Below are 27,127 nucleotides of genomic sequence, written 5' to 3' on the forward strand. Positions count from 1 at the left end.
GTAGCTCGCGTTCAAAAAGCGGGGAAGGCATTTTAGTAAGAGTTCCACTAGCCACCAGAGACGATCAAACTCATTGAACTCCAGGAAGGTCTGTGGGAGAGACGTAATTTGAGTCCGATAAGGGCAAGAAGGCCTTTAAGTGGACTTAGCATGCTGTAATGTAGTTGTAACAATACACGTACCGAAGAGTCAAGCATCTGCCAATCACTAAACTGAAGGTTCTCTAACACCCCGGGCATGGCTCCTTCCTGGAGAAAGGCTGTGTTGAGGCAGCTTTCCGGGTCCTGCGGAAATGAAAGGCTAATATCTGCAACATGGCCTTCAGCGCCGTGAATAGTATCTGGACGTTGACTTTGCAAGCTTTCCATCGCAGCTCGGCATCTCTGTGCTTCGGATCGCAGTTCATCTAGTATAATGCTGTATCGTTGGTTCTGTGATAGACTTGTCGAAGCTCTCTTGAGATGACCGTGGCACTCCTCTGCGAGATCAAAGAGCTTGCTCGATGTCTGATCATCATTTCCATATATGCATCGGGTAGTTCGCTGAATCTCCCAGACATAGACAACAGACAATGCACAAAAAATAACATAATATGTCCACCAGAAAGAATGAAATAATGTACTGTCTTTAGCCATTCTATTGAGAAGTTCTAGACTGTTCCGGGCAGCAGTTATGCATTCTTTAACTTCCTCGTATGCTCCTTCACTCAAAAGGAAAGGTCGATTGGCATGCATGAGAGCATGATAATATGCCAGCCGCATAGCAATGGCCTGGCGCCGGAAACTGGATATCAAGGTGGAGGGTTTTACTGTACCCAAATGTGGCGGCAGGCTGGCCCACCATACATGCAGATCATGACACAACCGCTGCACAGCTGCTAGACGATCTTCGTTGGGCAAATTGCTGATCGAGTATACTTCTCGTGATATTTTTCCTATGATCTGCGCAATCCTGAAATGTGGTAAGTATGCGATCATCACGATGGAGAGGCATTACAATATACTTGGCATGATGTATCAAAGCATCAATATAGCAATCTCCAGGGTTGTCTGAGTTGCAAGGCCCTTGCGGTTTCATGTCCTCGTCATTGACCATGCTAGGGAAATCCTGGTCAATATTCTCGTCTTGGTAAAGTCGAGGCCGGCCGAACACAACGCTCAAATAGGTGTCAACAATGTAAGCGACCCAAAACGTGCGTTTGTAGCATTCTGAGATAATGTAATTATGGGGCCGTCCCGGGAAAGGGAAATTTCTCCTCTGGTCTCGACACCGGTGCATGCCGAGGGAAAGTGTTACCTGAAAGGCATTTCCAAATACATACCAGGCTTTGTTCATGCGAGCTGTTTGCAGAAGGTAGAGAACTTGGATGAGCCGTGCCTGGACGGATTCAACTTTTGGAAACCCCATCTCCGTCTCAGTCAGTTTCATGCCCGCACTGAACAACCGATCACTTCTGCATAAGGCATTCATGTTGTCGTCTTGGGGCCCTTTCCCGTTGACTTTATCGCGGCGTAAAGAGGCGATAGCCATTATGGTGAGCAGTATCGCAGTTCTAGAATTTCCGAGCGAATGGGTAATTGGCCGTCGTTCTTGTCGATTTTTCAAGAGAATCTCCATCCAACCTTCTACGAGTTGCCGATGGAACATACGATACGTCACCACACACGTTTCGAAGTAGAACTCTTGCAATTCCCTCGCCGCGGAGGCGACTGGAATCACATCATCTAGAGCTGCATCATCAACATGAAATGGGGGATCTCCAGCTGAAGTGAGCAGTTGGTCTCTTCCTGCGTTGTTCAAATGATATAATGCTGAATCATCGTTTTGTGTCGACAATTTCTTCCATGCTCTGTGCAAGAAGTTCAATCCTGATGTAGGATCGGAATATTGCCCCTCAAGTTCGACCTCTGGTGAATCCCGAGGGTTATTTTGAGACTCGGGGACTAGATGCGTGACTGGTTCCGTATTCTGTCTATTGGGATTCTGCTCTGGAGGATAACTTTGCCGTCTGGCTTGGTGCTCACTGATCGTCATAGAAGGTGGTGGGGTTGGGGGCCGACCCCTGTTGTATTTGGCATTATAGAAACAATGGAGCTTTCGTTTCGCACAATTCCTGCATGGAAGTGTACCATCGCATCGGACTTTCTTTCTTTTGCAGGTATCACAAGCCCGAGTGATTTTTGGGTCTTTCCGGCGATTCTCATCATCCGCATCGTCACCGGTCGTCAGCAAGGGGCGCTTCCCTGGAGGCGCTCTGGACGGATCTGGCGCCAGCAAAGGGCCTTGTGGTGAATGGGTGGATGTCATGATGCTTTCAGGTGCTGCTTAGTGGAGAGAGAGGGGGAGGAGGGGGACGGAAATGCCGGATTTGCAGACCAAATAGAATGTAGAATGCGGGCTGGATAGCCGAGCATAGCCGGAAGTCCGAGATCGCAAGGTCAGTAGTCTGTGCAGAATACGAGGACATCCAAATCCGAGCCAGGGTTAATCCAGACAATCTTCTTGCATCATCGTTGAGTGCACTAGGTTGCCTTACGATTCTACTTTATACTGTATAAGGCCACCATTGTTACAAAAACCGCATAAATTTATCATTGGCTATTGGATGTGATCTTCCCTCACATCTACCTTCTAGCTTAACACAATCATATACAGATCCTTACTTTGACATTTCTCTTTACAGAACCACCTTGCTGAGGGATGCAGCACTGATGGCAGCATGAATTTCTTGTTCTGCACCCTCCTCGAGCGGCAACAAAGGCGAACGAACAGTGGCGTGAGTCAGGATCCCCCGAGCAACAAGAGCATGTTTCAGCGCGACCGTACCCTCCATATGAGATCCTCGATGATACACACTCTTCGTGACCGGCAGGAGTTGGTCATGGATAGCTCGTGCCCTTTTGTAATCCTTGGCCTTACCAGCCTTTATCAACTCGATAAGAGGCTCGGGGGCGATGTTCCCGTAGCCAACCAAAAAGCCATCGACGTCGAAGGAAGTGTGCAACAGGTATTCATCATGACAAGTGAGAATTTGTAGGTCGGGGCGTTGGGCCCGAATAACAGGAATTTCCGTATCCCATCTGCGCATGTTGCGCACACCGTTCTTCATGGCAAAACAGCCGGGTTGAGCAGCAATATCAAGCATAGTCTGTAAACTGTAGGTCGCCTTCGTGTTGTCCGGATACTGGAAAAGGATCAAGGGCAAGCCGGACACCTCATATACACGGCGGTACCGATCTTGAGGAGCCCCGGGCTGATATCCGAAGCGCAGCCAGCCATGAGATGGGTATAGCAAGCCAGCAGCCGCGCCAGCTTCTTTGGCACGCTTTGCTTCTAACGCGGCCACTTCGGTGCCCTCGCCAGTGATTCCAGCGATGATTGGGATTTTGTTGTCCACCGACCTCACAAAAGCCTTGATGACGGAGATTTGCTCTTCGGTGGTGAGAAAGGTGCCCTCGCCAGCGTGGCCAAGCACAACCAGTCCTTTGACGCCTTCAATGCCTCCAAGCCAGGAACCAAGCCGGTGTATAGCTTCGTAGTCTACTGCACCGTCCGGCGTGAAGGGAGTTACCGGAGCCGGTGTCAAACCACGCATGTCAAAGCCGACCATATTGATAATTGGATGAATTTCAGGTGATGGTTTAAAGATCATGAAATGAATTGTTGTTTTGCTCTGTACTTTACTGGAACGCTCGTGGCGAATACCTCCTTTTATCACCTCTTGTATCTTCTGGGGTTCTGTAGGCGTTGTGGGTACACCCATCGGATTCCCGGATTATCGGATTATCGGAAACACCCTTGCGCTGTCACGATGGCCCCCCTCCCTCTCCTAAAATTGATACAGATATTGACACTGGTAGTATTTGATGAGGCATTTATGTAGGCTAGTCACGTGCTGCGCTTAGACCTCCCACACAAAGCACCTCTACGCGTTGCTTTGTTTCGCTCTCCTAGATAGCTCAATTCAACTCACTCTTTTGCTCCATTCGTTCGTTCATTTCGTTGCTTTCGTTGCTTGCTGTACAGCGCGCCTCAAGAGTATTCGACATAAAGCGCACTCGGCCAATGAGATGGAATGAATGAAATCAAATATCTCAATGGGCTCTCACTCTCTCTCTCTCTATGTGTGTGTGTGTATTCTGAGCCACACAGAGAAGTGCCACGGAACAGTGGTGGGGGGCAAAACTCGGAGCCAGCAAGCATTGGAATACCAACAGATTCATCAGAAATGGATGTCGTGACCATGGGTATTGATTGTCTCTTCCTTTTCCCTGTTTGTTTGTTCAGCATTGATTGACCACAGTCGCCAACAGTTTTTCTCTCGTACCCATATGTTTCTTCGGGTCAATAAATTAGTTCTACGCAGCTTTATTCTCCAATATGATAAGTACAATAATTGGAGCAATGCCTGTATTCTAAAGCCCTAGCTCCAACGTGGGAGCGAGGGTTTTTACGACCCAGGCGGCCAGAACCCGCCCAGCATAGCTGGTTTCCGAACGCGTACTCTAATACCACGGAGGGTTGTTCACCGTGGGTGGTAATTCTCCCTGTGTCCAATTTCGTATTATGCAGAGTAGGGTGATAGATCATTCATAAAGATCCGACCAGAAAGACTGGGTCAACAGCGCGGCAGGCATACGACCTGATTACTATCTCCACCGCGGCCGCGTAATGGATCTAGTATCCTTTAATTCCAAAGTCATTATATCATAACGATAGCCTTTGTATCGCAAATTGCGCAGATATATTCCACATCTTCTTGCGTATTGAGAGTGAAGATTCCAAGACGTCGATAGACAATACTGGAATTTTGTTGCTGATCTACTTCCTCGGCTAAAATGAAAGTGATGTGGGATCTTGCCTCGCCACTAGCGTCCCATGAGGAGTCTTTTTTCAATGGAATACAGATGACCTTCTTGCCCTCCTGAAATTGAGTGTCCGAAGAATCTGGGTAAATCCAGACAGGAAGCTGCCGACCCTCAATATCTATAGCGCGATTTCCATTGCTGAGATTGCGGCAGACCCCTACGAGAACAGTGCCCCTGAGCTCGAGGTACCCCTTCAAGACATTGTCTGTAGTACCTGAGCTTCCTGTGGCCACATGAAAGTCCACGATACTGACAAGGAATTCGGCAGAAGCAGATAAACCAGACGGTGTGACCGGTCCATCAACTGAACCCCAGGACCAGGATGGTGCTCTATAGCACGCACTCCGCCGTTCCTGGGGCTCAAAGACACGCCAATCCAGTGATTCAAGAAGGCGTGATTTCCACCAGCCGGCTACATATTCGTCACCAGTGATATCCTGAAAAAGTTCGGCGATGCCGGCTATAGCAATCATTTTGTCCGAAGGGTTTGTCAAGTCACAGCAAGAGTATCTTTGAACAAGATCATTCCACAAGTTGAATCCTTCCAGTGACATGGGCTCTCGGCTCTGTGGATCTACGCCATCCATCGTGGGCATATAATCAAAAAGCGCATCCATGTTTTTGTCCGATGAATGAGCTGGAATACCACAAGGGAAACATTCGCACTTATGTTCACTGAGGCATTCCCACAGAATTTGGTCTTCTCCAAAATAAAGTACTCGAGGAGCCAGGAACCTTTCTTGAAATACCCACCCTCGTTTATGTAAGGGTCCGTTGGAAATTTGTCTATCCCAGTATCTCTTCTCAAAGATATAGTGGAAGGATGGTCGATCAGAGGATAAAGAACTCCAAACCATACGAGGTCGAATTTTGTCGGGCTCCCTGGAACGGAACATGCTTTCTTCTGGGCTTTTGGAAACCGACGCCGCGATATTGCATGCGGAGTTTGCGTAGACGTGTCTCATATTTGGTGCTTCAGCCTCCCAATCATCGATCGAGTCTTGTATGATGCACAGGGCATCAATCCAGACATATCTGATGCGAAAAGTCCGAGCTACCGTTATAAAATCTCTGAACAGTTGAGGAAGGTCGCAGATTGGTGCGCCTTGCTCAAATTGTGCTATATTTGAAGAAAGAAGCGTGAAATTCGCATCAGATCCCCAGCGGTAACTGAGTGTCATATAAGATAAGCGTGTTGACAAACTACTTTGTTCCTGCATAATGCGGAGAAACCAATTAGTATCTCCGTCGTGCCCGATATCAATAAGCCGAGTAGGAAGCCTGGCCGAGTCAAAAGTTGATAGCTTGTGGCATAGTTTGTGCTCAGAATGACAGTGAAGAAACCATTCCTTTGCTGTTGCTAATGTGGTTGCAGACGATGTATCAGATTCCATATTGCACGCTCTAAAGTAAGACCGATATTCATCATCTTCAAATCAATCAGCATAGATACAGAGTATAAACTTTTTGTAGGAGCAAACGAGGCTTACTGTCGATAGGAATCAGGCGAAATCGAACGTCATTTGCACTACCTCTCAGTGGGTCGCTAAATATGACGTTCAGTCTCACGATACCCTCCTCGCCTGCATATTTTTGTACGCGATATTGCAATGGCTGCCAGTATTTCGACGAGGTATCCGACCATGCCAATCGATGCTGCTCAGACATGTTGAAGATAGTTGAGCAAATAACGCAATCTTCCTGAGAAGCATTTCGAAAGGCGACAAGGGTTTGGCCGGCTGGGGTAGTGTATGATAACTTTGGATCAGGTCCAAAATTGTAGCCAGGTTCAGGACAGAGAACAGCCTGACATACCGAACAGGTGTTACCTCTAAGAATCGTTGCTTTTGAGGCCATCTCGACTTGAAACCAACCCGATGCGCTTAATACGCTATCATGGCCATCCTTCATTTGGGCGGGGTATTCAGCTGGTTTTACTTATGCGGAAGTGGGGTCCATACCTCAAGACCAGGTCACATGACTGTAACCTCCTTCTCAAGCTCTTTTCATGCAGTGTGGTGATAGAGATCCAACCAGAGACATTGGATCAACAGGCGGACGGACATACAACCTGATCAGAATTTCTAGTGCACTACCACATTTTAGCCAACCTACAGAAGCCCTGCCCAGGCTTCGATGCTTCACGGAATAACCAGAGAATTTCTGGAAGACTGATGCCGTGCGTCAAAGCAATCATAAATGAGAATATAAGACATCATTATATCATTGCAATTTGTATGACTGTGACAAAAGGTGGCTCAACTTTCAACAGCCAGTTTCTCTATACCCCTCACGCCGCTCTACACTTCCAATGCTCAAGGACAGTAAGCATCAAAGTGAGAGGTAGTATTATGGTAAGTTGTCTTTCCACCCACTATGACCTCCTTGCCATCCTGCTGGAGGCCGCCACCAGGGATATAGATACATCCTCCAGCCACTGCGGCTTGAGTACCATGACGAGGAACAGCCATGGGCAACAACTCAACCCATCGCTCCGCAGCAATATCAAATATCTCCGTTTGATTGTAAACACCGGTGATGGAATATCGATTTCCTTCACCACCGAAAACATAGAACTTCCCATCAACAGCACCCCCAAAGATGCCTCCGCGGGAGGTAGGCATGTGGCCAGTACTCGTCCTCCACCCCGCTTCAATATTCTGCAGATCAAGCTCGAAAACCGTGTCTCGATGATACATCTGGCCGTATCGGCGTCCACCGATAACATAGAAAGTGTCTCCAATGACCGCTCCAGTAGCATGCTGGCGGCTTTCTGGCAATTCAGCCGCAGCGGACTCAAGTCTCTGCCAGAGACCAGAGGCAGTGTTGAATGAGATAACGGAGTTGACGGCGTCTTGGTATCCAGTTTGGAGGACAGTCATTCCTCCGGCGAGATATATCATCTCGTTATGAACACCGATGACGGAACTGCCCCTTTCTGTGCCGTTGGGCATAGAGGCAATCTGGGTCCAAGTATCCGTTGCAACGTCATAAACGTAGCAGTCCTTGGAGGCAATCCAGTTGATGTCTAGATCCTGGCCTTTTGGGGTGGTACATCGATCAGACCGCCCAGGTGGTAGAGTTTTTTGGGGGCCACGGAGGCAAGGTTGGGGTGGTTGACTCTGAAGGGGGCCGGGGATACAGTGCGCCAGGTATTGGAAGCGATGTCGTAGAGCTGGACTAGGTCGGTTGTGACTGCGGTGGTACTATTGCCTTGGGGGGCGATGCCACCGACGATCGCAATAGTTGAGTTACCGATGGCGACGGTCCCATGCTCTTGACGGGGAGTGGTAATGGAGGCGAGGTTGACCCAGCGACCTGAGCTGCAAAAAGTGGCTGCATTTGCACTACCAAGCAGGCCAAAGGCAGTCATTGTAGTTAGCGCATCGTTTGAGTATCAGCAAGAGAAAAAAAAGAAGAGTCGAGAATGGACACTTTGAAAAGGTCTTAGTAATACTGGACGCCGGGGGGTGTTTAGTTGCCTTGGGGACCGATGAGAGGAAAGAAGCCTCTTACAGTTGATAGTTTAGTTGCTAATACTGAACTGTCGGGGATGGTCTTGCAATGATAGAAGGGAATCCCTGGTGGCACTGAGTTAAGGAAATGTCCATCATTCGGGGAAAGGTTGGACTCGGTGGTTGCGGATTTCAATTCCGCCACTCTAAAAGATACAGTCCTCCTTCTCAGCTCAAATAGGGTATTTTGACGTAGCTCAAGATTTCTACTGTCATAACATGTTGTAGACACCGATGACTGCTAACTTGACCCCTAATCGCTATCATTACTGATTCGTCTTCTGACTTACATATGAATTTTGCAGTGGGATGTTCTCCATAGAGGTACAACAGATACAGGGTTTAGCCAGAGTTGAAGCTCACATCAAAACAAATACGGAATAATATCACAATCCTCGTTGTGATCAAACGACTCGAACTTCCCCCTCAACCTGCCACAGGCATTGTTGATCTTTCTACCCTCATCAACATTCGACTTGCAAGCCCAGACTAAATCCTTGTCCTCACGCAGAGATACCGCGATCGGGGGATAACACATGTGCCGGGGTACAAGTATTCCCTGGCTAGGGAGACAGGTCTGTGCACCTAGGATAAGTGTTGCTGACTTCGTGTCCTTCTTCCGTGAAGTTTTCTTCGTTGTTTCCTGAGATGGGAAGAAGTACATGTTTCGTGTTTCGACCGAGCGTGGCAAAAATATGGGTTCTTGTAGGGAGCAGATGTTCAGGTCCACGTTGTCGCCCGGGGGACGGAAGAGGGGAATTCGAAGGACATCGAGCTTGTTGTTGCGGCTTGTGAAGAAAAGATGTGTGTCGCTCCATGTTAGGAAGTGAGGGAGATTGGACACGGACAACTTAGGGGTATTACCGAGCTCAACAGTGGTGCGGAAGATCATTCGAGGCGGGCTACTAGCAGTTTTGTGCTCGGATAGTCGGTGTGTTGAGACCTGCAGGCTGAGAAGTACGGAGGCTTCTTCCTTGTCTGATTTGGCGGCCTCGCGAGCTTCCAATGCCGCGAGGTGCAGGTGTTGACCGTCACTCGAGAAGTGAGCCTTGATGAAGATGTGGCAGCTGCCATAGCCCGACCGACATAGCCCGCGTGTAAAATACGTGTTCTTCTCATAATTGGCAAACAGAATCTCCCTGTCTCCCAGTGGCCAGACCAGGAGGGGCTTGGAAGGGTGGAACACCGGAGGTGAGTCGAACAACCTGTCTTTAATAAAGCAGGTAAAGTGAAATACGGGGATGCGTTCTTTTCTGCTAGCATCGTACACTCGAATGCTTGTGCGACGAGTCCCTTCGGTGCTCATGGTCTTATTTCCGGTCATCATGTTTTCGAGTATGCCGCGGTTTTCATCATCGGAGCCATATTCGCTGCTAGAGACGCTGTAGTTCGTCGAAGAACCGACACTCTCAACGTCACTACCATCAGAGTCCGATGGTAGCATATCACTTCTTTTTTCCAATGCGTCACTCGCGTTATCTGACTCCGATAGTTCACTCGCGAGATCATCATGTAGCTCCAAAGCATTTTTCCTCTCATCACCGCTGCTGTATCCGTCGTTGTCGCTGCCAAGAAAGCTTCCCTTCTCTTCGATGTCGAGCTCTTCCAGTTCCAGATTCTCGAGATCCCAATCATTCCATTGCTCTTCGTCCTCCACCTCATCATCAAGATCAGTGGATCCCTCGCTCCAGGAGGTATAAGCCGAATTTCCGGCAGACTCGGAAGAGCTTTTCATGAGTTCGTCTGTATAATTCGACCCCTTTGTTGCGAGCTCCAGCGCCTTGTCTTTCTCGGTCGATGGTTGGAACTCATCTGGGTCTTCTAGCTTCAATGAAGACTCTGATGTGATATCGGTGTCAATGGTCCCGCTATCACTGTCGTCATCACTGCTTTTCGTAACGGTAGTAGTTGGCTGTGTATCGGCAGCTGAAGTTGGGGCGGCCGTACTTCTTTGATCCAACTCGCTTACCTCTTCTTCTCGCTTTTGAATCGCTATATCCGCATAGTCAACAATTCTCACATCGCCAGTAACTGCCCCTGGAATTTCCACATCTGACTTTGAGATATGTCGTCTTGTTGACACAGCAACCATATTTTTGTTGCTGGCCATTTCATCGAAATAATCTTCGTCGGGATCAGTCACAGGTAGGGACGTATAATCATGATCCACACCCTTGACAAATAGCTGAGACCCAATGCGCATGAATTTCAAGTCTTTAGTGAAGGAAACTAGACGAGGTCGGCCCGGAACATTCTCCGTCAAGGGATACTCGTAAAGAGACCAGGTTGAGGCGGATGCATACAACTTTTGAGTTCTTTGAAGCTCGGGTTTGCGACCATTTAGATGCCAATGCTCGCAACAAATTTGTAGCCTGTCTTCGCTACTATTCGTAATTATAACACAATAAGCTATGAACAACGACAACGTGGGGCTGTGGCACTTACACCTTTTCCAGGTTCAGTACTGTCAAATACCTTCCCGTTTCGTCAACCCCTTCAAAGCACCGAATTGGGGGCTCAATCGGCTCAGTCTCTGCCGTAAACATCAGACTTCGGTAACGGCTGGGTCCCTTGTGAAGGTAGTTGTTGGGTCCCAAGGCCCCAGGAAAGCATCGATCGATTTCGCCTGCGAATGCGCCCGTGATGCTTGTCTCACGGTCCAATAGTGGCCCCCACTCACCCACAAAGGATGCATAGTCCTTTGCGAAGGGCTCATTGCAGTTATCATCCAACCAATGAGGAAATACGCGCTTGATATGTCTGCCAGCCCATGGACGGTAAGTACTGTACCAGAAGCGAAATTGACCTATATCTCTCATTAGTTAACGTGGCCCTTCAAAAGGTCTGGAGCTTTATCAAACATACCGTCGACAAAGAGACTCTGGACTTGTAGCAATGTGAAGAACTGTGGGCTTCGGATAAAGTTCGAGGCTTTCTGGCAATAGTCCAATGAATAATTGACGCCATCCAGGTGCTTATCCCAGTATTTGGCGGCATAAGAGAGAAGATGGTGATTAAGAATGTCCTCCCCATCACAATCGACAAATGTTTCGCCCTCCCTGGTAAGAAGTTGCTGATACCGTGGCTGCAGGAGATACTTGAGGCATACATTCGCCAAAACATCATTTGTGAGCGCATATGCTGGTGGATTGGAATTGTTTGCAAAGATCCCTGGGTTCTTCAACAGAAAGTTTTTGACCGAGCCATGAGTCAGCGTGCAGATAGAGATGGTGCCGGCTGGCCCATCACTTTCATGGATTTGGACAAGTGGTTGGCATAACTCCAACACCTTGCTTTTCTTGATCTTTTGGCTCCTATCAATATTCTGTCCTTCAATGCCTTTCACCATCGCCGTACATTCACAAAGCTCATCCAGACGTAATGGACGTTTTGCATGCACGATACAGGATAGAATAATCCTAGCAGTTCCAGGTTAGCCGTTTTCCAAACCACATCGCGGGCGTTCAGAGTTACGTACGAAACGAATTCCTTCAGACCAGGCCGGATGCTGTCCATCTTTCTCTGGTAGTACTTTTCGTAGCTGTCGGGAAGACCTTCCTCAATGATACTTTGAACCTTATGAAGGGTCACTGCGTCCGACATAGAGTCTAACATCAGTGATGCCCACAAAAAGCATCCGTCGGCTTTCTCGCGCAGATCACCAATAATCAACCTGATGTACCCTGCATCAAACTCAAGACTTTTCAGGTCCTCGATTTTGTCTAGTAGATAGTGCTCAATGTCATGACTATTCAAGTCCTTCGTGATCTCAATAGATGGAAGGCTGCTGAGGGCAGCATCGAGACAGGTGCGGTGCTGAGAACTGTACCAAATGCGCAGGCGGCTTGGCATAGCACGGCTCAGCTCCCCAAAGAATTCCAACACCTTGCAAAGCTCTTTCTTTCTATTCTCTGTCTCGCACTCCTCATCAAGCCCGTCAATAAATATGTAGGTAACGGCCATTTCTTCCAGCAGCATTCTGATCACTTGCTTGACGTCCTCAACATTAGCGGTTGTAGCACCTTCCTGTGTAAATTTGTGGATATCCTTTGGCACGTCGCCGGTCTGTTTTCCCAGTCGGTTGACAAGCTGCTCTGCAAGGCAGCGATAGACCAATAAGGCTGGAAATTCTTCATCAAAAGTAAAGTAATGGTATATGACGGCAGCGTTTTCAGCGCTGGTCGCTTCCAGCTTTTCAACAGCAGACGCAGTCAATACAGTCTTTCCAGCTCCGGGAGATGCCTTCACCCATACTTGAGAGGCTGGGCTATCTTTGTCCATCCAATCTTTCAAAGTCGCATGCTCAAATACCCAGTCACAAGTGCCTGGGCTTCGCTGCGCCAGCTTGCTGTCACGGTGGCGAAAGTTGCTCCCATTGAGTGGCATAGTCCCATCTCGCAACCACTTTCGTACCTCTTCCTGCCTTTGTAGTCTCCTTTCTTCTTTCCGTTTCTCCATCTCTTCCGCATACATTTGGATAAGTGCTGCTTGTTCTTCTCGCGCGATACCGGCAAGCCGACGCTCCTCGGCTGCATTTTCCCGCTCTCCTCTGTCTAGGCGTTCCTGAACGGCAGGAATAAGACGACTCATGCTGTCGGCCGTATCTCCGATGCTCGTGATAATGCCATCGAGCTTTTCTGTACTGAAAGGGGCGATCGCTCGAAAGGCACGATTAGCCACGCAGCGGTTACACTCCTTGTCAACCCTTCGCCAAAACCGAATGATGTCGATATACGATGCTTGCAATAGCTCCCGCATCGTAGCGGAGTGATCGAATAAATCCTCATATTCTGTAAGCACGGTGATGTGTGTGTTTAGGCGTTTGATCTGATCGGATATCTTTTCGTACAGTTCAAGGAACCTCTGCGAGCAGTCGATCACAGACTTCAAGCAGCCCCATATTATAGCCGTAGGCATGGGATCTGCTGAGACCAGAGTTTCGACAATTCCTGAGTAGGTATTAAGCACCTGTATAACCGGTCCCAAAATCTTGCGAGCGGCACGAGCGGCTGTGCGATCTGTCGCCTGGCGATCCAAAAGGAAAAGGTCTTTTTTGATGGCATCTCCAGTAAGAATTGAGCCGGAACATTGTTGTTCTTGCAGTTTTTTGAGAAACTGGGGGGTCTTGCTTCTCGCCGATCGGGGTTTGTTGATATATTCTTCCAGCGCACGCGCAAAGGCAGTTGAGCCTGTTCCTCCCACATTTTCGCTGGAATCCTCGGGCATTGTGAGAAAATGGCACAATCGGCAGCCTTGTCAAGGACCAAAATGATTCACTGAGATCACGCGAGATAATAACTATAAGTAATAGACCGGGTCTGGTCCCACTGGGAGGCTCTATGCTGGGGACTTTGCGCGCCTCACTACTCTGAGAAATAGGACAGAAGACAGTCTGCAATCTACCCCGCCTGTGCACACGTCAGACCTTGCATGAGAATAACTAGCCACATATAATTAACCTAGTGTGACAACTGACAAGGCTGTCAGACTAAAATCTGAGTGATCCTACGGGGGGCCAGGGTTTGCGCCGCGCGGCACGGCTCGACACCCTGTCGTCTCCAGACCCTGAAAGGCAGCAGGATTAGCCTCTGTTGGTGAAAAAGAAAATGTTCTGTACAAAGAACTTCCCGGATAACAGGTTATTACCTCCACTTTTATAATAGAAGGAAGTCTTTTGGTACATTGAGTTGGGCAGAAATGGTGGCGCGACTTTGTCGCTGTGCTGACGCATGGACTGGGAAGGATGAGCTTGAAGCCTTGGACAGCATCAGCAGCCACCCCCACTGCGAACGCCCTGGCCCACATCCCATATACGAGCCAAGTGTCGACAGCCTTGTTTTTTCCAAGCATAAGTTGCTCCAGTTGCCAATTCTTTCACCTTTCGTTCTAAGTTCGTCTGTTCTCTCATTTCATGTGCCACTGTAGCCATTATCAGCACCCAAAAACGACATGGCCGATCAGACCGAGTCCGCGGCGGCGGCTAAGCCCTCAGACGGGCCTTCCAAGCCATCCATCCAGCGCGCCATGACGGACCGTGGCAACAAGTCTCAGCGTTTGTTGCGCGTGGATCAAATGTGAGTTTGAGACCGTACCTTAGGTCTTGGTAAAGAGGGTGCTAATCATAGTTCGCTCCAACAGATATAGCAGGTAGCGAAACATTGCGTCGAACCTCAGACAGCCGGACCATTAACATGGATACAGAAAGGACCGACAAGTCCACTTCGTTAAGACGGCAAAAGTCAAAGCCAAACCCGATCGTTTCAGTAAGACTGCAATGGTCGTTCGCCGAGTTATTTCAAAGCAGGGCATGGTCTCCCACGTCGAGATTGACATCCGGTCTCCTCTCCTGCAAGATTTGTTTCGTGATCTGTTCAAAGATGTAGAAGGCCTTGACTTGAATAAGACTCCTCCAATGGTTTGTCAGCTCATACGGACTTCTGAAGCTCCACTGACTGACGAATCTCTTTAGGCTACACCCGAGGTGTTCTTCTGGGCCGCCCCGGATTTGATACGTATCAAAGAAGAGGAGAAGCAGAAGGAGAAACCCAGCCAGCAACTGATCGATGATATTGGCACGGCTCTGCAATTTGTTGAGGAGGACTTTGCAGCTCAGATTGTCAGCTTGAAGTCGCTTCTGGGTGAGAATCAGATCACCTGGGATCTTCTTTGGGCAATCCTCCCGCCCAAGGAAGTTATTATCTCACCCCGGTTTGGCCTTATGACTGAAGAGCAGGCCTTCAACCTGAAGATGTCTAGTTATCAGTCACGTCCAAATGGCCAGCAATACTTTTCTGCAAGTGCCGAAGTTATCAAACATGACGGTCAAGACTTTGGTAAATCGACAATGGAGCTAGAAATCAACAAATATGAGGGTGCGAGAACAATAACTAGCTTGAACTTCTTTCCGCTCAAATACCATGACGAGGAATCTGCCGTGCGAGAGAGGCTCATTGCCCGCGGGCGTAAATTCGTTGCGCTACTCGAACAGCCTGCATGCAGAGAGTATACGGCTGCAAACGGTATAAAGGAGTTTGAACGAGCCAACGGTGACTCCGTGCCCGAGAAGTTTAATGTCTGACTGCAACTCTTACTCCATTTTGGACATTGGCGCTGACTCACTTATATAGGCATTGGGGAGAGTCATGGTCGACCCTGCTGGTTACTATCTTCATAACACATCGTCGGAGTTGAACAGACCTTTTGTACTATCAGAAGGGTTTTTGGATCCTGTCGGCTTGTCTGATGACCAATACTTGATTTGTGCCTCGTTCATCAATGGCTTCAGCTTCGCACAAAAGTCTTGGTGTCAACTTTCGGTATCGGCGTTATCCGATGTAGAGTGGAACCACAATGCCTTCAAACGACTGGTCATGGCCGAAAACCGCCGAGAACTTATCCATGGACTTGTCAAGGCCCATCGCCAGGATGACGCGGTCTTTGACGATATCGTTGCGAACAAAGGCAAAGGCCTTATTGCACTCCTAACCGGAAGCCCGGGTGTGGGCAAGACATTGACTGCAGAAGCCGTTGCCGAAGTAACTCAGCGCCCTTTGTATGTAGTAGCAACCGGCGAGCTTGGAATCGACCCTGATATAGTCGACAATCGTCTGGGGATGATCTTAGAGATCACCCGGCGGTGGGGCTGTGTTCTGTTGATCGATGAAGCAGATGTGTTCCTTTCGGCTCGTGGCAAGGACCTAGCGAGGGATGCTCTAGTCAGCGTCTTTCTCCGACGACTCGAGTAGTAAGTAGCCCTTGATAGGAAATGTCGGCCTGTGCTAAAATCCATCATAGTTTCCGTGGTGTCGCCATACTCACCACAAACCGAAAGAGCGACATTGATCCGGCATTCAAGAGTGAGTTTCGGCCTGGTTGAATGGTGTCTTCAGCTCCTGATGCGATGATCACAGGTCGAATCCATTTCACCATGCACTATCCGGAGCTTGATACCAGCAGCCGACTAGAAGTGTGGAAGAATTTCTTGAACAATGTCGCAAAATCGTCGGAGCTGGCTGAATTTACCGCCGATGACTTTGTGGCGCTTTCGAGGCATGCGCTGAATGGGCGACAGGTTCGTCAGCTTTCGGTGTTTTTATGGTCACAAGCAAGCTAACATGTACTGCAGATTAAGAACATTGTCTCATGTGCCGTGTCACTGGCGCGGGAGATGCAAAAGAATGTCACTGTAAAGGATATTGAGGATCTTATAGATGTGATGGTTGATTAGATCAAATGGTGTACGGAGTCAAATGGCCCTACAATGTGGAGCCTGGGGTGAAGTTCGATTCGGCGATAGAGTGTGACACAGCTCGTCGAAGATATTAATGATAGGTGGTGATGGAACACAAGTGGTTCAAAGATATGGGCGGGTACTTTGAACGGTCGCCTGATTGTTTTGTCAAGTAGTAGAGAAAAAATAGAAGTGAAAAAAGAAAATTAAAAAAGAATGACCTACGCAGGACTCGAACCTGCAATCTCTTGATCCGTAGTCAAGCGCCTTACCATTGGGCCAGCAGGCCATTTGATGTATATTTGGGCCCACATAGTGCTACATCAAAGGAGACTTTGTCGCTAGCACAAGCATGAGATGTGCCATAAGAGTCAATATAATTACGACTAAAGTTTATGGTAAGGCTCCTGCTTTGATGAACTCTGCCATTGCTCTCTGGCCTCTTAGTGGTCGCAAACTGCCGAGCTTAGTCAAAATTGTTTGGTTTTGATACTATCAATGTCGGCTGCACCGACAACTATATATATCCGCACATTAAGCCTAAAAACATCATGTACCTCCCTTTTACTTAGTTGCTCATCATACTTACCAGGCGTCGAATGGATACATTAGTACAGTGAGCCAGGGCCATAGTAGCAGTACCTGTCTATATATTCCCTCATATGGAGTACGACACCGTCGTTTACTCGCATTTCATCGAACGATTAGTCCATGCCTTCGGATATACCCACAGCCAACCACGGGGGAGGACCAGGAATATTAAGGGACACCCTTTGACAATCAACTAAAACATGCGAGCCATAGAAGCAAATTCCAAAAAAGACCAAGATCGATTGCCTTCTCCCCCATCATTGCAATCAAACGTCTTACCATACCTCCTACACATCCGTATTCGTATTGGTCGTTTGTTGTATGAGGCCGAATGAGACCCACCAGGCCGAGATTCGGATAAAAATTTGAAAAAAAAAAAGAATGGGACGAGCCGGGCTTGAACCGGCCACCTCCAGATCTTCAGTCTGACGCGCTCCCAGATGCGCCATCGTCCCTTGTTCTTGAAATTGCCTCTAACATCTTGTCTTATGTGGCTGGGAATCTGTCTGCAGTATCCCTCCATCACCTGCATGCCACCAACGCAAGGGCTTACCAAATATGGCAGATTATGGCTGCAGCCATACACCACATTCCTGTCTGAGTAGTTTCGGCGAGTTACGAGAATTATCCGAGAAATCACATACCGGTAGCATCTTCGATAGGTCAAATGCTTAATCTGCATTAAGTAGCCTAAGACATTATATGTGCTCAACGATGGCCGCTCTCCAATACATCGAGGAAAAAATAGCACCACTAATCTCTGAAAGACACAGAATAAATAGTCATTTCTATTCCTTCTTCAAAGGCTCCCTCACGGCGGACAAATACTGCACGCAGCCATTATCAGCATAACCCGGCTCACAGTACCACAACCAAAAGAACGGAAGCAAATTACTCACCGGGACAACAAGCGCCTTTCCCAGATCCCAAACGCCGCTCTTAGCGTAGATATCCCCGTTAATAAGCTGGTGCACTTCCTCCAAGTTTTCAGCCATATACACAAGCATACTGCCCTTGAATGACAGATCTTTGCCTTCCTCGGGATGAGTGGCCAGCATCGCACCTATCAAGATGAATTTAATTGAGAATAGCCATATAAGAGGGCTCGAATAGAAGCCAATAGGATGATGTGAGACGAACCACCTGCGACTAGCTTTCCCGCCTGGACGAGGGGGCCGACTCCTTCCATGTGAGTCCTATGATGTTGTGAGCGAGGATAGTTGAGCTGGCGTACACCTAGATGGAAGTAGAAAAAAACTTACGCTCGAACTTTCTTTCTCAGTTCGGGACCCTCTGGTGTATCAGGAATAATGCAGAGCCATTCCTTCTTGCTTGCTGTTGCAATGGTGCGGCGGGCGACGTGCTGGCGGGGGAGCAGATTGGCTGGTAGAGCCCTTGTAGAAAGGCGGAGGAAAGACATGATGAAGCAAGATTCAAGTGTATGTTGACGATATGTATATTTTGTTGTCCTTGGTTCTGCAGTCAGATGTACTTCTGGGATGGCTGTTGAACAGTCACTGGTCGTCGGGTACAAGACTCCGACGGTCCGCCTTACCTTATCTGGCGACTATATTGATGCCTGGATAGCCAGGCACACAGCCCTGGTATGCCTCAGCACGATGTCCGGGTTTGCAATTTACTGAGATGTTTTAATACATCTCGTCCAGGTCAATCATGACTCCATGAACTATTCAAGAGTATGCATATAATTCCTTGACACTCATGCTAAGCCCAATATAATGCGGGACGTAATCTATCTAAACAGGAGACATAATCCTGTTTACGAACTGTCCTTGTTCCTCCTTTCCAACTCAGCCAACAACTCACTCTTCCCAACCTCATCATCCCACTTCTTTCTAGGCCTCTCAAATGTCGACGAAATCCTTCCATACGACACCCCACCCAACTGCGCCACAGGCCTCAACTTCTCCAAGTCAATATGACTAAACTCCTCATCCGCCGCACCCTCCTGCACCCAGAACCTCGTTGCCTGGATCAAAACCACCGCAGGAGAACTCATGCCCGGCTTATGCGCCTCGAACTCCTTGATATCGATAACCTTTCCCTCGACAGAAAAAACAGACTCCTTAACCCTCGGTGCCTTGACAGTCGAACTAGGCGCTTTACCCAGACCCGATACCTCCCACTCCGACACCCCATACGGGGCATCAATTGACGTCGCATTCACAGCCTCAATCATCCCCTCGGAAACGGTGTTGATCACACACTCACCGGTCTCTTTCAGGTTCCGGTATGTATCTTTGACTGCGCCAGGGCGGGATGAGAACCCGACAATGAACATGGGTGGGTCGTGGTCCACCACTTGGAAGTAGCTGAAGGGCGCAAGATTCTCGGTCTTGCCATCGCTGGAGATAGTGCTGATGAAGCCGATGGGTCGGGGTGCGATGCCTGACACGAGCAGTCGGTAATTGTTGACCATTGGGCGATCCTCAGCGTAGGGATCGATCTCGTGGTGGGTTTTGCTGGCGCTGTGATTGTTGTCGGGAACTCCTTGGCCGTATTTCCAGCTAGGGTAAGGCGATTTGGTGATATTGATGGGGGCATTGTGGTCGAAATTGGGTCTTTGGGATTCGGTTTCATGGAAGTTGTGGTGTGAGGTGACGATTTGATAGCTGGCTTTTGCTGATTTAGTGGCATCGTCTGTTTCTAATGACGTTGCTGCTGCCACTGCAGCGGATGAGGAACTCATCCTGGAGTTTATGAAGGGTGTGAGGATTGATATTCTCTTGGATAATGTCCTGTTGCTTGATTAGTTGGTCTCCTATCGATCTAGATGTTTGGGGCTTACCTGGCCGTCAGCCGAGTGACGCTTCTAGTTGCTACGGTCGCCATGAGTATAACAGCTTTTACGTCCCACAATTTGGTCTTCTCTCAAGAGTAAGATAGTAATCGTCTGTTTAAACATGGGCGTTCAATTTCTATCTTGCCATCTGGGCTGACAAATTCTCCAGCTTCTCGGTCGGTGGGGCCGAGCCTGCGCCCTAACTTTCCGGAACAGGAACCCGAACCGGTGTTACGATATTGTGTTAGAAGTACAGAGTAGATATTGATAAATAATCGCATTATTCTATAGAAAATTCCTCTCTTAATATCACGACTACTCCTAGGGTGCAAGTACTAAAGATACCAAGACATGCAATCGCTCCATCCCCAATTGCTCGTTGTCTCCCCTCTTGAGTCATCGCTGTACCAGAATGACCACTTCATACTACTCCGGGTCGATGCTAATGGAAACTTTTATCAGAGACGATAATAGCTGATATCCCTAGAGATGACACTCCATTCATTATAAGAAGGCATGGACACATGGCCGATTACACATCACTTCTCTTGATCTCAATCCTTGTAAGTGCTCAACTCCAACACAATCACCCGCCACCTCAGCTACAGCTTAGTGTCAGGGTGGTTAGGCCAAATCAAAGGTTCTAGTTATGCTTGTACTCCTCATCAATCTGGAGCAACGCTGCCATCCCATCGCGCTCGTATACATCCGAGTCCAATATCATAACAGCCATGAGTGTGGCCGGCTCTGTCGAACTGGCATTGTCACTGATGCGGTGATGGCAACCCGGTGCCTCATACCAAGAGCCTCCTGCAGGAATCACTTTCATTGGGTCCTCATTCATCTTGTTTAAAAGTGTGCCGCTAACGACGTAGGCCGAGACCGAAGCGCCGCCGTGTCGATGGGGTGGAGTCGATCCGTTTGGGGGGAAATCCACGCGCAGGCCAACGATTGTCTTTCCCGGACAGTTGACGATCTTGTGTACATAGACAAGTTCCAGGGCTGGCATGGGACGACTATTTGAATTAGAGATGGCGTTGCAGAGGCACGTGGGTTATATACCTCGGATCATAAGTTGGCTCTTCCATTTTCGCGTATTTGAGGGTTTAACTCCAAGCACGTTTAAGATATTGATTTTGCTTTAGGTTGTGTATAGGGTAACCCGTCAGAGAGACTGGCTGATAGTTTTATATACGTCTGAGAGACTGCGTATGTGCGCCAACGAAGTCTTGGTGATACCCGTTATCCATGCGTTGGGTGCGGGTATTGGGCATCGATAGCCTATCCGGGTTATTGATAGGCTAATGTTGTCTCAATTTTTCTTTCCAGATATTCACAGAACAATATTAGAATCGTGACATCAGGATGAAATGAGATTAGAACAACCTGTGATTAATCAAGCAACTACAGCCTCCTGCTGCCTCCTCCAGGCCATCGCCCCCTCATACAAGCAATTATAGTCCATAAACTCGGCCGGATTCATCGCGACCCTCACATCTTCCTCCACCGGCCTTCCCGCCTGGCGACTATAGGCCTGGATCGTACTCGCCCTTTTATACCGACACTCAAAAACCTCCCGACACACCTTCTCAACCTCTTCCCTCCCTTCACCTCCCTTAAGCCCCTCAAAGAAAGCCCCAAGCGCCTCAGCATCCTCAACCGCCTGACTCCCACCCTGTCCCTGCGTCGGCAGCATAGCATGCGCAGCATCACCAATCAAGATCGTCCTCCCCCGACACCACGTCTCCAACGGATCTAGATCCCTCAGCTGCCAAAGCCCAATATCCTCCTCTTTCCTCGCTGCCAACCGCAGCGGCGTCGTCGCCCACTCCGGAAAGTCTGCAAACGTAGCAAGCATCTTTCCCTTATCACCAGCAGTCATCCAACTCGTTGACTCCTCATCCCTTTTCTCGTCTGGAACTAGAGCAACAATACTATAAAGAGACCCATTCCTCGCCGGACCCATGATAAGTCGTCGATCGGGACCAACAACCATCGTTGTCCTCGCAATCCGTGGATCAATGACATCCACGAAACCTTTCTCAGCTATCAGCTCGTCCGTACCTACCATCATGCGATATGCGCTCAATCCAGTCGTTTGACCGGGTACTTCTCTCCCCAGTACTGCACCTCTTATAACGCTCTTGATCCCGTCTGCACCGATGATCAAGTCCCCTTTCAGAATTTCCCCATCTTCTAATTCAACTACCCCTTCTTCAGAATCACATCCTTTCACTCTACTCGACACCCGCAACGTAGCAGGCCGCCCCGGATATCCATCCGAGGTAGCCCGATGCTTCAGCACCTGATGCAGATCCACGCGGTGGTAGATCATCCTATCTGCGCCGTATTTGGATGTCACCAAAGGAATACGGGTCTGCAGCTCCCCACGGAGGTTATATACCTCGAAGGCGGAGTCAGGCATTGAGCCCTGTTCGCGGAGACGGTCCGCGAGGCCCCATCGCTGCTCGACAATTTTGCTAGCGTTGGGTTGGAGGGAGATGGTGGCGCCGATTTCGCGCGATTGGGAGGATTGTTCGAGGATGGTGATGGTGTGGTGATCGGAGCGGAGTGCTATTGCCTATTCTGCTGTTAGTTTGCCTATGGTTAAGAAGGAGGTGTGTTCATACGGCTGCGAGTCCGGCAATGCCGCCTCCTACTATGATGATATTGAATGTCATGATGATTGCCTTACTGCAATTACTCTCAATAAGAAGGAGTGAGGGGGATATTGCACCTTTTTGTTATTATCGTTCCATCAAAGCGGCATCCATCTCTCGGCGACGACCGACCCTCGGAGCCCATCTCGGGGCGCCCCGAGCCCTCCGAACCCTAACAAACTCGGCCACCTCTCGGCGCAGTAAACCACTCACTATACCTGAACCAAAAGATAATCTGACAAAGATCCAAATCCACGAAGATAAGTACAGGCTGAATCCAACACCTTACCCCAATCCACACACCCACACTTCACAGCGAACATCGACACAAACCAGTACTACAACAATAACAACAACAAGCAATCAAAATGTCCACCACAGCCACTATCACCACCACAACCACGACCACCACCGCGGAGCCTCCCAAAGCCCAAGGCTACGGCCAAGGCCAAAACCGCATGCTCCTCGACGGCAAACCCACCAACTACGGCGACTTCCGAGATGCACTGAACCGCGACGGCTACGCCGTCATCAAGGGAGCGATTCCACTTGATCGGGCAAATGGATACGCGGATGCGTTTTACTCGTATATGGAGGGATTGTAATTATACCTCCCTTTCTCTTCCCTATATCATAGATCAAATACTAATCAAATATGATGACAGTAACCTAGGCTACAACCGACACGACCCCAGCACCGTCCGACGGGCCAAACTGCCCGTGCTGAATGAAAAAGGCATGATACTTGACTACGGCGTGACGCATGAGCAGTGGGTGTGGGATATTCGTGGTGAGGAAGGTGTAGTGGATGCGTTTAAGAAGGTGTATGATGATGAGGATTTGATTGTTTCGTTTGATGTCGTGAATGTGGGGTTTGCTAAGTATTTCTCCCTCCTTCTTATCTCTCCTGGTATTGTATAGTTGTGAGTATGTGATGGAAAATGCTAATGTGTTGGTTTGTAAAGTCGGGAGGATCTGCCTGAGAAGTGAGTCTCAATACCATCACCACTACCATATTCCATTCTCTCAAGTGACGAAAAGATGGATACTAATATGGATAAAGCAAACCCTGGCCTCACCAGGACCAAGATCCCTCCAAGCCAGGTTTCAGATGTACGGTCCCTTTCCCAAACCCTACTTCCCCCCGTCCCCACCAAAACACCCAACTAAAATAAAATCATACCAGGCCTCCAAGGCCTCGTCAACCTCCTCCCCAACGGCCCCAACGACGGCGGCCTCATCGTCTGCAAAGGCGGACACGCGCTCTCCGCCCAATTCCACACCGAAATGGCACACGAAGAGCGCATCCCCGCCTGGACGACCGAATGGTTCGGGTTCACCGATGCAGGGATGAAATGGCTGGCGGACCACGGACTGAAATGGGAGAAGGTATGTGCTGAGCCTGGGGACTTGATTGTCTGGGATAGTCGCACGCCGCACTATAATGTGCCCCCGACGGGTGGGCAGGATCGGTTTGCGGTTTATACCTGCTTTATGCCGGTGAGGGAGGTTGAGAAGGAGGACTTGGTTAGGAAGAGGGGGGCTTTTGAGAGTGAGTTTTTTTCTATTCCGGTTTGGGGGGTTTGGGGTTTGTGCTAATGGATTGTTGGGTAGGTCGGTTGGGAACGACGCATTGGCCGCATGCGAAACATGTCTCGAAGACGAATATTGCTATGAGGGATGGGAAGCCTTGTCCGGTGGCGAGGGAGAGGCCGGTGCAGGAGCCGGTGCTGAGTGAGAGGGTGTTTAAGTTGACGGGGATTCCGTATTTGGAGAGGATGGAGGGGGGTGCTGAGGTTGCTGCTTAGGTAGTGTGTTGTTGTGCTTGTTGAAGTCGTTTGTTGTTTGATTATGTAGTTTGTATTGAATGTTACATTTGTTGATTCTTACTAGTTACAGTCACTTGTCTTCCCCGTAGAAAACTATCGTATATCAGGCATCGACCCCGGACTATCTAAGCATCCCATCCAATTCCACAGCTCCTCCACATTGTATCCTTCGAAGGGAAATACTTGGTCCACGTTGACACCCTCCGCGACAAACCCATCTAGCATTGATGTGCTGGAAAATCCTAACGAGTCTAGATGGTCTTGGCCATGGTCTATAGCAGGTGTAGATACGGCTGATTGTATCACACGCTGAGACTGGTATTCACCGTTACTCTGTTTGTGCAGGTCGCTCGGCTGCATCACTTCGGTAGGCCTCCAAGGTGGCAGCGCGTCGTCAACTGCTGGGGTAGGAAGTGGATTAAGTTTTGTGAGACTGTCACGACTGTGTGGACGTCTTTTGGCTTCTGCAGCTGACCAGGACCGGAGATGGGCGCTGCATTGTTCGTAGATAGCCGCGATACCTATCTAGCTTAGTTGACTGTGTCTGTGTCATGCTTCGTGTCATCATACCTTCTATGAACCGCGGGTCGGGATCGTATCGAGATAGGTGCTGACTACTGTACTCTAGACACGCCTTGAGAAGCTGTTCTCGTTAACTAAATTCCACAATAAGAGGCAGAGTAGCATACCTGCAAATCCATGGCCTGCAACCTGGACCCCGGGTGCTTAATTAGAAAGATCGCCAGCACTATGCAAGCCAAAAGGGACGGTCCAGCCGGGATAGTCTGCGAGTCTGTCTTGCGTTCCGACAGCTGGACGCTGAGCTTGGCAATCGCTCGAGCGCTGCTCACGCAGATTGACTCTCCATGACGCATTCGGAACTGCGATGGCTCATCGGAGCAATATTTCGCCACTTCTTCCTCAAAGCTCGATGTCGGGGCGATGAGGGCGGCGCGATGCAGCGAGATCAGAGTGCTGTGGTACTGAATGGACAGAAAAGCAGCTGCATGAAACTCCTCGTCTGCGCAGAAGATATCACTTCCCGGACGTAGGTCGGTAGGGACCCGATTCGCCCAGGATAGCAGCTCGCGGTCTAGTCGCGCTGTGTCCAAGAGGATCTGTCGCACGTCCCTTGTCCCTGATAGATGACTGTACAGATGATGACTGATATTGCCTTGGTATTCTCCAAGCTCGACGTGCCATTTCAGGAATTTACTCTCTCCCAGAGCATCTTCTGGCTTAGGATGCTGATATCCGATGACAGTCGGCCGTCCCGATTCCAGATGCATCATCTTCTCCAGACACCAACACACGGCCCACACGCGTCGCTCGATGTTCTTTCCTTCGGAGTTGGAGGTAGAAGTCCGGTTGATTCCCAGCGTATAAGCAGTCCGAATAGCCATGCCTAGAGTCTGCCATGCTAGACCTTCCTGGTTCCGCCCGCGGTATGCCATGGTGAAAAGAAGCAATGTCTGCACGGTCGGGAGATACGGGATGATGATAACATGAGACAGCAGACACGCCGCTGCCTGCAAGTAGCGATCTCCGTCCACTGTTGCCCCCTGGCCTATCTCGTCTGCTCCTAAACTCATGATCAAGTACGCTGACACGATCCGCGGGATTTGGTCGCGCGGAAGATTCGTGAAGCCACCCGCAGTGGCAAAGAGATCAGTACCCAGGCGAAGCCGGGTTGTGTTGAAGATAGGATAGAGAGTGTGTATGCGAGTGATGTAGGCGGATAGATAGCGTTCTCGTCGGTCACTGTCTGGTAGCTCCGGCAAAGACAGAGAGAGGGGTAGATCGAGTTCCTCCGCGTGTCTCATCCCGTACCGGAAGCAGCCCGATACTGGTTTCAATCGGGCAGCCTTAAAGTAGACATCGAGAGATTTCGCCAAACATTGAGAACTGCTTCCACCCATAATCTTGACCTTATCGGTGCCATGTTCCACGTTGAACGAGACGTCGAACGGATGATGCACGGGCGACACCTCATTTGGCGACAGCTTCTGTGGCGTGTCGGTCGCTTCCTGGTGATTCTGATCACCGACTGCCGGATGCTGAGGCTGATCATCATTCTGAGGAGTCTGTTTGTCTGGTATATCCAGCCATTCTCGAATGCCAGTCACCCCTGGTCGCTGGGGATCGGTGGTGATACACTGTTGGTTGCGCAGGCGGCAATTGCGGCACTTAGGATACTCTGCATCGCATTTGACCTTGCGCTGACGACAGATGTTGCAGGCCATTGACAGCCGCGGCCGCTTGGAAGGCCTGTCCATGATGACTAGGGGGTTGATTGCATTCTGCGAGTGTGGCCTGATGTTAGCTTATCTGGATGCTTGGAGGTGGAGAGATGCATCATGACAGCTTTGCTGGAGCCTACTCCAGGTTATTTTCCGACCCCCACATCGGGTCCCCGCATTTTTTCGCATCATCAGGGAGAGTGCTAACTGCAAAGTATGCTACTAGTCTCCCTTCTGCTAAGTTATCTGCAGGCCCGAGTCAGCCTCGGGTCCAATCGGGCGGCAGCTGGAGGAAGCACTATCGATGATTGGGGCCGAAATCGTGGGGTCATGAGACTCGCGGGCGCCAATCAGGAGGAGGGAGTTGTCAACTGCCACTATCTCTATGAAG

The 27,127-nt window shown here is 49.4% G+C and overlaps 12 protein-coding genes and 2 non-coding genes across 14 annotated transcripts; 2 read left to right on the forward strand and 12 right to left on the reverse strand.

Annotated features, from left to right (window-relative positions):
• Positions 1–23: 23 nt before the first annotated feature.
• Positions 24–2,307, reverse strand: BO88DRAFT_436512 (Zn(II)2Cys6 transcription factor; the record flags this gene model as incomplete). The annotated part of the gene is made up of 3 exons (XM_025709570.1): positions 24–133; positions 183–951; positions 1,004–2,307. 3 exons carry the CDS (start codon positions 2,305–2,307, stop codon positions 71–73), a joined length of 2,136 nt encoding a protein of 711 aa, XP_025561457.1. The 3' UTR covers positions 24–70.
• Positions 2,308–2,677: 370 nt separating this feature from the next.
• On the reverse strand, positions 2,678–3,610 carry BO88DRAFT_426886 (dihydrodipicolinate synthase family protein; the record flags this gene model as incomplete). The annotated part of the gene is made up of 1 exon (XM_025708943.1): positions 2,678–3,610. One exon carries the CDS (start codon positions 3,608–3,610, stop codon positions 2,678–2,680), a length of 933 nt encoding a protein of 310 aa, XP_025561458.1.
• Positions 3,611–4,702: 1,092 nt separating this feature from the next.
• On the reverse strand, positions 4,703–6,725 carry BO88DRAFT_343832 (HET domain-containing protein; the record flags this gene model as incomplete). The annotated part of the gene is made up of 2 exons (XM_025703208.1): positions 4,703–6,270; positions 6,443–6,725. 2 exons carry the CDS (start codon positions 6,723–6,725, stop codon positions 4,703–4,705), a joined length of 1,851 nt encoding a protein of 616 aa, XP_025561459.1.
• A 458-nt stretch (positions 6,726–7,183) lies between these two features.
• BO88DRAFT_465499 (Kelch repeat-containing protein) lies at positions 7,184–8,241 on the reverse strand (the record flags this gene model as incomplete). Its single annotated transcript, XM_025711414.1, has 2 exons — positions 7,184–7,908; positions 7,935–8,241. 2 exons carry the CDS (start codon positions 8,239–8,241, stop codon positions 7,184–7,186), a joined length of 1,032 nt encoding a protein of 343 aa, XP_025561460.1.
• Positions 8,242–8,747: 506 nt separating this feature from the next.
• On the reverse strand, positions 8,748–13,609 carry BO88DRAFT_465503 (uncharacterized protein; the record flags this gene model as incomplete). The annotated part of the gene is made up of 4 exons (XM_025711415.1): positions 8,748–10,767; positions 10,829–11,189; positions 11,249–11,802; positions 11,862–13,609. 4 exons carry the CDS (start codon positions 13,607–13,609, stop codon positions 8,748–8,750), a joined length of 4,683 nt encoding a protein of 1,560 aa, XP_025561461.1.
• Positions 13,610–14,332: 723 nt separating this feature from the next.
• BO88DRAFT_426888 (ATP-binding protein) lies at positions 14,333–16,610 on the forward strand (the record flags this gene model as incomplete). The annotated part of the gene is made up of 7 exons (XM_025708944.1): positions 14,333–14,457; positions 14,585–14,798; positions 14,853–15,455; positions 15,511–16,127; positions 16,178–16,254; positions 16,294–16,454; positions 16,509–16,610. 7 exons carry the CDS (start codon positions 14,333–14,335, stop codon positions 16,608–16,610), a joined length of 1,899 nt encoding a protein of 632 aa, XP_025561462.1.
• Positions 16,611–16,830: 220 nt separating this feature from the next.
• BO88DRAFT_t185 lies at positions 16,831–16,902 on the reverse strand. The gene has a single exon. It is a non-coding gene; the product is annotated as a tRNA-Arg (tRNA).
• Positions 16,903–17,586: 684 nt separating this feature from the next.
• On the reverse strand, positions 17,587–17,659 carry BO88DRAFT_t184. The gene has a single exon. It is a non-coding gene; the product is annotated as a tRNA-Phe (tRNA).
• Positions 17,660–17,855: 196 nt separating this feature from the next.
• BO88DRAFT_489126 (YciI family protein) lies at positions 17,856–18,714 on the reverse strand. The gene is made up of 4 exons (XM_025712674.1): positions 18,467–18,714; positions 18,345–18,400; positions 18,104–18,267; positions 17,856–18,031 (listed from the first exon to the last, which is right to left on the reverse strand). The coding sequence occupies exons 1-4, from the start codon at positions 18,622–18,624 to the stop codon at positions 17,993–17,995; spliced, it is 417 nt and encodes a 138-aa protein (XP_025561463.1). The 5' UTR covers positions 18,625–18,714; the 3' UTR covers positions 17,856–17,992.
• Positions 18,715–18,984: 270 nt separating this feature from the next.
• On the reverse strand, positions 18,985–19,914 carry BO88DRAFT_426890 (flavin reductase family protein; the record flags this gene model as incomplete). Its single annotated transcript, XM_025708945.1, has 1 exon — positions 18,985–19,914. The coding sequence occupies one exon, from the start codon at positions 19,912–19,914 to the stop codon at positions 18,985–18,987; it is 930 nt and encodes a 309-aa protein (XP_025561464.1).
• Positions 19,915–20,635: 721 nt separating this feature from the next.
• BO88DRAFT_76370 (cupin domain-containing protein) lies at positions 20,636–21,146 on the reverse strand. The gene is made up of 2 exons (XM_025713114.1): positions 21,070–21,146; positions 20,636–21,023 (listed from the first exon to the last, which is right to left on the reverse strand). Exons 1-2 carry the CDS (start codon positions 21,093–21,095, stop codon positions 20,651–20,653), a joined length of 399 nt encoding a protein of 132 aa, XP_025561465.1. The 5' UTR covers positions 21,096–21,146; the 3' UTR covers positions 20,636–20,650.
• A 257-nt stretch (positions 21,147–21,403) lies between these two features.
• On the reverse strand, positions 21,404–22,688 carry BO88DRAFT_436517 (monooxygenase; the record flags this gene model as incomplete). Its single annotated transcript, XM_025709571.1, has 2 exons — positions 21,404–22,588; positions 22,638–22,688. 2 exons carry the CDS (start codon positions 22,686–22,688, stop codon positions 21,404–21,406), a joined length of 1,236 nt encoding a protein of 411 aa, XP_025561466.1.
• A 243-nt stretch (positions 22,689–22,931) lies between these two features.
• Positions 22,932–24,501, forward strand: BO88DRAFT_391366 (phytanoyl-CoA dioxygenase). Its single transcript, XM_025705000.1, has 6 exons — positions 22,932–23,268; positions 23,333–23,548; positions 23,633–23,653; positions 23,731–23,780; positions 23,854–24,219; positions 24,282–24,501. The coding sequence occupies exons 1-6, from the start codon at positions 23,036–23,038 to the stop codon at positions 24,473–24,475; spliced, it is 1,080 nt and encodes a 359-aa protein (XP_025561467.1). The 5' UTR covers positions 22,932–23,035; the 3' UTR covers positions 24,476–24,501.
• A 30-nt stretch (positions 24,502–24,531) lies between these two features.
• BO88DRAFT_406052 (transcription factor domain-containing protein) lies at positions 24,532–26,923 on the reverse strand. The gene is made up of 3 exons (XM_025707055.1): positions 25,186–26,923; positions 25,067–25,139; positions 24,532–25,017 (listed from the first exon to the last, which is right to left on the reverse strand). Exons 1-3 carry the CDS (start codon positions 26,770–26,772, stop codon positions 24,590–24,592), a joined length of 2,088 nt encoding a protein of 695 aa, XP_025561468.1. The 5' UTR covers positions 26,773–26,923; the 3' UTR covers positions 24,532–24,589.
• Positions 26,924–27,127: the final 204 nt, after the last annotated feature.

The sequence above is a fragment of the Aspergillus vadensis genome (genome assembly GCF_003184925.1).
Source record: "Aspergillus vadensis CBS 113365 unplaced genomic scaffold BO88scaffold_16, whole genome shotgun sequence".
In the NCBI taxonomy this organism is placed as follows: domain Eukaryota; kingdom Fungi; phylum Ascomycota; class Eurotiomycetes; order Eurotiales; family Aspergillaceae; genus Aspergillus; species Aspergillus vadensis.

Bases quoted from the DNA above. Each gene is read 5' to 3' on its own strand.
- BO88DRAFT_489126 (XM_025712674.1), bottom strand. From the start codon at position 18,624: ATGTCTTTCCTCCGCCTTTCTACAAGGGCTCTACCAGCCAATCTGCTC. The intron at 18,401-18,466 runs GTAAGTTTTTTT...ACAACATCATAG, and splicing joins CTGAGAAAGAAAGTTCGAGC to GACTCACATGGAAGGAGTCG. The intron at 18,032-18,103 runs GTGAGTAATTTG...GGCTGCGTGCAG, and splicing joins GAAAGGCGCTTGTTGTCCCG to TATTTGTCCGCCGTGAGGGA.
- BO88DRAFT_76370 (XM_025713114.1), bottom strand. From the start codon at position 21,095: ATGGAAGAGCCAACTTATGATCCGAG. The intron at 21,024-21,069 runs GTATATAACCCA...TAATTCAAATAG, and splicing joins GAGCCAACTTATGATCCGAG to TCGTCCCATGCCAGCCCTGG.
- BO88DRAFT_391366 (XM_025705000.1), top strand. From the start codon at position 23,036: ATGTCCACCACAGCCACTATCACCACCACAACCACGACCACCACCGCG. The intron at 23,654-23,730 runs GTGAGTCTCAAT...ATATGGATAAAG, and splicing joins CGGGAGGATCTGCCTGAGAA to CAAACCCTGGCCTCACCAGG. The intron at 23,781-23,853 runs GTACGGTCCCTT...AAATCATACCAG, and splicing joins CTCCAAGCCAGGTTTCAGAT to GCCTCCAAGGCCTCGTCAAC.
- BO88DRAFT_406052 (XM_025707055.1), bottom strand. From the start codon at position 26,772: ATGGACAGGCCTTCCAAGCGGCCGCGGCTGTCAATGGCCTGCAACATC. The intron at 25,140-25,185 runs GTATGCTACTCT...TAACGAGAACAG, and splicing joins TGCAGGCCATGGATTTGCAG to CTTCTCAAGGCGTGTCTAGA. The intron at 25,018-25,066 runs GTATGATGACAC...TAAGCTAGATAG, and splicing joins CGACCCGCGGTTCATAGAAG to GTATCGCGGCTATCTACGAA.